A 7,072-nucleotide genomic window follows, 5' to 3' on the forward strand; every position below is an offset into this window, starting at 1 on the left:
TTTTTTTTTCAAGAAAATCTAGCACATCCTCAAGCGGGACATTAGTGAACAAGGAATCGACATCAAAACTCACTAATTTCTCCATGAAATCCACGGAAAGAGAAAGAAAGAGAGAAAGTAAGAAAAGAAAGAAAACAAAAGAAAAGACCACGTAGTCATTATTATGACGCGTGAACCTTGCTAACTGCAGTCCCTTTTAGATATGACACCTCCCCCACCCCCACCCCCCCCAAAAAAAAACACTCCACATACCTTCCCGCATTATAACATTCCGCTAGGGCAAAGAGGTGCACAAGGAACCTTCCTCTCAACATTTTACTTCCTTTCTTTAATGTTGAGCAGCAATGCCTTTTGTCTCTGATCTGTCTTCATACGAGGTATTATCATGTAGCGTTTGAAATGGAATGCAAAGAGGGGGGGGGGGCTTTGAGAGAAAGGAGGGACGTGGGGAGGGGGGGAGGAGGAAAGAGGGGGGCAGTAGGGGAGGAGTAGGGAGAGGGAGGGAGAGAGAGGAAGGGCGGAAGAAGGAGGGGGAAGGAGGAAGGGAGGAAGAGGAGAGTTTAAGCGCTGTGCAAAAGCTGTTTTCGTTTATGTGCTTCACAGTTTGTTGCTCTCTTGTGAGTTATTTAAATGATGGATGTTTTTGTTACAAGAATTGAGAGAGATATGATGTTATGTGTAAAGAGTTCGCCAAACACGCACATACACACGTCCACACACTCATACACAACATACTCACACACAACACAACACACACACACACACACACACACACACACACACACACACACACACACACACATACCAGACGATACGGCACAAAAACAGCTTTACATATTGCTTAAAAAAACAATCTGTTTAACAAACCTAGCAACTCCACTAGTGTCCCAAAGGCATTCTTATTCAACCAAAGCATCATGTCTGGGCGTGGAAAGGGCGGCAAGGTGAAGGGGAAGACCAAATCCCGCTCCAGTATTAAATGCTGATACTAAATATATCATAATTCCATTCCAAATAAAAAATAAATGAATTTGTCTGACCTTACCACTTGCGAAAAATCTTCAGAAAAGGAGCTTCTCACTGAGCCAAAAGAGCAACTGACACGGCCTATTTCAAAGCCACCCTTCTTGCCCAATGACAAATATGACTGGATCTAGGAAAAGCAATCCCAGCAGTCCTTTAGGTTCACCGGATGATTATATTATTCGATTCCATCTAAGAATATTTCAGAACACACAGAGTTGCAAAAAAGTTTTATGGGGCCAAAAGAACAACCGATGTGGCCCATTTCAATGCCTCATTTCGGGCTCAGTAGTTATATAATGATGGATGACAAATAACATTTCGTTTTCTCATCCGTGGCTGATAACAGTCACTGCGCAATAGTTATGTTGCCCCAAATATAACAGCAAACTTTTAATATTAGTAAGTTTATGTCCAAACTGTTCGTTATTAATACAGTGTACTTGGTTGTATCATCATTTCATTAAAATGATATATATGTACACAATTATTTTCCTCGTCTATCTGTAAGCACACACACACCCACACACACACCCACCCACACACACACACACACACACACACACACACACACACACACACACACACACACACACACACACATACATATCATTATCTTTAATTGCAAAAGAAGAACGTCTCTCTCTCTCTTTCTCTTTCTCTCTCTCTCTCTCTCTCTCTCTCTCTCTCTCTCTCTCTCTCTCTCTCTCTCTCTATATATATATATATATATATATATATATATATATATATATATATATATTATTACACACACACACACACACACACACACACACACACACACACACACACACACACACACACACACACACACACACACATATATATGCACAGACATACACATAGTATTCCAAACTATACAGAAAGTTTCTAAGAGGGGCTGCTGAAATATTCTCAGTACAGTTGGGATGGCTCCAGCTCTCCAGCTCTCAACTGCTTCCATCTTTTGCCAGCCGTTGAAAATCAAGCGCTTTCTCGCTGCTTTTGAACTGGGACGCATTTTCTGGGGCCTTTGAGAGATGACGAGATAATATGCAAGCAAGAGATTAAATGCCGATACGATGCTATTTCAGTGTGGCGTTTTACGGGGAAATTTCGCCAGCGGATCGCGAATGATTTTGCTTCGTCCTCTGTCGGCTAGAATTATTTCGGAAATGTGGATGTTGAGGGATTATTTTGGAATTGGAACGTTTTTTTGCGTAAGTTTAAATTACATTTTTTCGAATACTATTTACGTATAAGCATGCACACAAACACACTCGTACACGCACACAAACAAACACACGATCCCAATCACCCCTTGTGCATCACTAAGTGATATGGAAAAAAAGGGAGAGCAATGTTAAACTCTAAATAGACAATCTATGTCGGAATACGAGTCATTGCTAGTGAATTAGCCTTAAATTGAATTGGTTTCCGTCCCGTATTACCTCAACCAATTTTGGTCTGGTTTCATGCAATTTGCTTCAGTTTTTCCTTAACTTCAAGAGAGAGAAAAGAGGGAAAAGATTCAGCCTTTGAACTGCAAAGTTACAGCTAAATTAGAGTTTCTAATTTAAGGGTAAACGTTTCGGGAAACGCAAATGCCCGATGAAAACATAACGTACAGCTTCACAATCTCAGAGAATACATTTTAGTGCTGTGTTATTCAAGAGCAAATTGCAATCATCGCAACGTATACAAAGATCTAGACAAACAATCAGTACATATTCTATTCCGAATGCGATAAAGTCCCATGGAAAATTGACTGTTTGTTATTATAAAGAAAGGTGAAAGGTACAGGAGATAGATTAGAGAAGAGAAGATGCGTCTCTGCAATGATTGGTTTCGATTCATTGCGAAGGTGACGTTATAGTGCATCGTACATTCATCTATGTGTTAATACATATACAGGTTATGCACGATTACAGAACTTCACACAATATTGATTTTTTCCACGCTTGTTACGAATAACTCGTTTCATTAGTCTCACTTAACCTTTTCTGGATGTCTGCAACGAATATGTTGCTTATAATTAATCTAACTCTGTTGAATATCCTGTCAGTTCATTTTTTCTCAAAGTTACTATAAACACAAGGTCATATGAAACGTCTCTCTGAAATGTCCTCCTGTTATATACATACCTTATTTTCTTTAGACTTACTGGTCTTGCTATTTTGATTACATCGTAGTAATGATGTTAGTAGTAAGTATATCAGTATCCATATTACTAACATTAGAAAAACAAATTATCCTAGAAATCCCCATGTACAGCATGCGTAACTAACAAGTCTACCCACTGTAGTTAATTGAAAACATCTACGAATAAGCCCGCCATGTTTCACTGTCTATCTCATTTCCTCCTGTCTGTGCAAAGTACTTGAGAGAAAAATTCTGAACAGGCTCATGTATCGCATAAACGCTAAGTTATCCCCCAGACTGTATGAATTTCTCCCAGGGCGTAGCAGTCAGCACTGTTTTGCAGAGTACTTAACAAACTCAAACCCAGGCAGGCAAACCGTATTTCTTGATCTTAAATCTGCTTTTGATATTGCAAACAGGGAAATTATCCTTGAGCAACCATCTAGCTTTGGTATTCAGGGAAAACTGTTAACATGGATTCAAATGTATCTGTCGGATCGGTCGGCTTAGGTTCTCTTCAGGGGCATAAAGAATACTCATACAAAAGTATTTGAACTCGGCACATCTCAGGGAGGCGTACTTAGTCCCATGCTATTTAATATCCTAATGCATAGATTACTGGGCGATATACCACTTGTAGGCAATGACTCCATTATTTGCTCTGCCAATGACATTTGTATTAAATCCTCATCCGAGGACAGAATGCAAGAGATTCTAGATATACTTCCTGCAAGGGCTACTGAGTGTGGCTTGATAATCTCAACTGAAAAAAAACAAGGCACTAAACCCAAAGACAATCCCTCTGCCTAGGTTTCATATAAATGACGTTGAGCTAGATCTCTGCCATCAATACAAATACATCGGAGTGATTGTTAATGATTCAAAGTTCATTAGAAACCTGAAGAAAAGGCTGTGGGAGCGGCAGAAGCCACTTAGGACACTTGTCGGCAAAGACCATGGTATTAATGTCAATATTGCGAGACTTTTACTTGTCATGAATAAGGTCGGTCATAGATTGCATTGCACCTAGTATTGTTCAAGGAAACAGAGTTGACTAGTCTAGAAAGTGTACAAAATGGAAGCCATGAGGATCATTCTTGGTGCCCCTAGAACAACAAGGATTGTGAATATGAGAACAGAACTTAATTTGCCTTCTGTTTATGAAAGAATATTATACATAAATACCACATTTAGTTTCAAATCAATTAGAGAACCCCTCCATTGTACAGAGTTCCAAAGACAACTAAAACACAGAATAGAAGAGCTAACTTTGAATGACAACACCGATTCATACTCAAATCCATAGGTACAAGTAACGTGTAAACACCTAGCTCAGATGAACATACGCATAACTAAGACCTTACATGGACGTTCTGTACCACCGTGGAAAAAGTCGGACCTAAGTGTATATTGTACGACTGCCCCGCAAAAAAAGACAGTGTCCCCCCTGTTATACTTAAGCAGTATGCACTTGCAAGTATAAATGAGCATCTAGAAACTCTTTCCAATGTATATGAATGCTACACTGACGGATCCTTGCAGTCTGGGAGCAAAGCAGGATGCGCTTTTGTTGTATATAAAAAGTATTTTGCAGCACCAGGATTGTAGGAGGGTTCATGACTGGACTGGCACTATGCAAACTGAGTTGGCAGGAATACTCATGGCCACCTAATTTCCATTGAATCAAGGCTCAAGGGTCATTTTCTGCGATTCACTGAGTGCTCTCCAGGCTCTAATGCAAATGACATCATGATAAACGTGTAACGTGCAAATGAACGTGGCCATAATATACGTTTTGTGTGGATTCCATCGCATGTTGGAATCCTTTGGTATGATCATGCTGATCGCCTAGCAAAGTCAGCATGTGACAAACAAAGTGTGGATATAAATCTTGGGATACCTCTTTTCAAGCTTCCTTCAGAGAGGACTTGACTGAGTTGATTAATTCTCAACGCCCTGAAAGCTGTAGCATAAAGCACTATGACAGGTTTAGGCAAGATTCCTTCATCTATGGTTTATATAAAACAAGAACAAGACAGTGTGATGTTGTGACCGCAAGAATCAGGCTTGGATATAGATTGTATTGGCAGGTCAGTACAGTTTGTAATGTCAAAGAAACTAAGTGTAAACTGTGTAATAAGGAATATAAGCGAACACTTGTACATTATATTTCAGAGTGCCATGTGATACAGCCTTTCAGGCCACCTAGCATGAGGTACGGAGAACTATGTAACTACTTCATATCATCTGATATATACTTATGTTGTATCCTAAATTTGGTATGTAGTATCACATAACCAAATGTAAAATGTATTAATGCTTTCCCACGCCCAAGCTATATGCCGGCGTGGCAGATGAGTGGATAAAGGACTGTGCAATTGTTACTTTCCTTAAACTGATAAAGCACTCATAGCAATGTTATAGGCTAAATCAAATGCAATACCACTATGTAATGTTATGACCTTGAAATAAATGTACCACAGTTTACCCACGCCTGTGCAGTTAGCCAGGGGGGTAAATAAAGGACTAAACTAAACTATCTCATTTATTTGTGAGACAGTTAAAGTCAAATTATATATCTATTTACAAAAGTACTTTTATATATACTATGTATATAAATACATATATACATATATATACATATATATGTATATATATAAATGTATATATATGTATATATATACATTTATATATACATATATACATGTATATATACACTTACATGTATATATACATATGCATGCATATTTACATATAGATATGCATATATACATATAGATATGTATATATACATATATACATACACATATATATTCAATAAAAAGATGCAGCTTTTTTTCGGGAGCTCTGACATTTGGAATTGAGTTTGCATGGTCGAAGTCATTTCTCTAGAGATACTCAGTGGCTCCAAAAAGGAGCCGAGGACGACGAAAGAGGCAACAGAGATAACCATCTACTTCTCCGCCTTCTTGGGCAGGAGCACAGCCTGGATGTTGGGCAGGACGCCGCCCTGGGCAATAGTCACGCCGGACAGCAGCTTGTTGAGCTCTTCGTCGTTACGGACGGCCAGCTGCAGGTGACGGGGCACGATGCGGCTCTTCTTGTTGTCTCGGGCGGCATTTCCTGCCAATTCCAGGATTTCAGCAGCGAGGTATTCCATGACAGCAGCCATGTACACAGGCGCACCAGCGCCCACACGTTCGGAGTAGTTTCCCTTACGCAGAAGGCGGTGAATCCTTCCTACAGGAAACTGAAGGCCAGCCTTGCTGGAGCGGGACTTGGACTTCCCCTTCACCTTGCCGCCCTTTCCACGCCCAGACATGATGCTTTGGTTACAGAAGAAGGAAACCTTAACAGCTTTCAGCCAAGACTGGATGATTCGACAGCGATCCAGCGGAATAAGAGGGAAATTCCCACAAGGAAGGTCTTGGGCTACGTTTGGAGTTGCCAGGTCACTTGAGGAGAAGTCAGTAGCAGAAACAGGGGAAAGTGATGAGGTGATTATATAAAGGAATACACACACATATATATATACATATATATTTCAATATTTATGTATATATATATATTCATATATAAATGTGTGTAGAAAAACCCACAATGTAAAAACTAAATATATTGAAAGGTTTTGCATTGTGAGTTTTTTTTACCATAGTATCTGCATGTAAATGTTTGACCATCACACACACACACACACACACACACACACACACACACACACACACATATATATATCTATATCTATATATATATATATTCAAATATATGTATATTTAAATATATATATTCAAATATATATATATATATATATATATATATTAAATATGTATATATATATTCAAAAATACATATATATTTAAATACATATATATGTATAAATATATACATATATATATTACATATAATA

At 38.8% G+C, this 7,072-nt stretch overlaps 1 protein-coding gene across 1 annotated transcript; it reads right to left on the reverse strand.

The window, feature by feature from the left end:
* Positions 1-6,118: 6,118 nt before the first annotated feature.
* On the reverse strand, positions 6,119-6,493 carry LOC125030589 (histone H2A-like). The gene has a single exon (XM_047620723.1). The coding sequence runs from the start codon at positions 6,485-6,487 to the stop codon at positions 6,119-6,121; it is 369 nt and encodes a 122-aa protein (XP_047476679.1). The 5' UTR covers positions 6,488-6,493.
* Positions 6,494-7,072: the final 579 nt, after the last annotated feature.

This window comes from Penaeus chinensis, chromosome 11 (assembly GCF_019202785.1).
Source record: "Penaeus chinensis breed Huanghai No. 1 chromosome 11, ASM1920278v2, whole genome shotgun sequence".
In the NCBI taxonomy this organism is placed as follows: domain Eukaryota; kingdom Metazoa; phylum Arthropoda; class Malacostraca; order Decapoda; family Penaeidae; genus Penaeus; species Penaeus chinensis.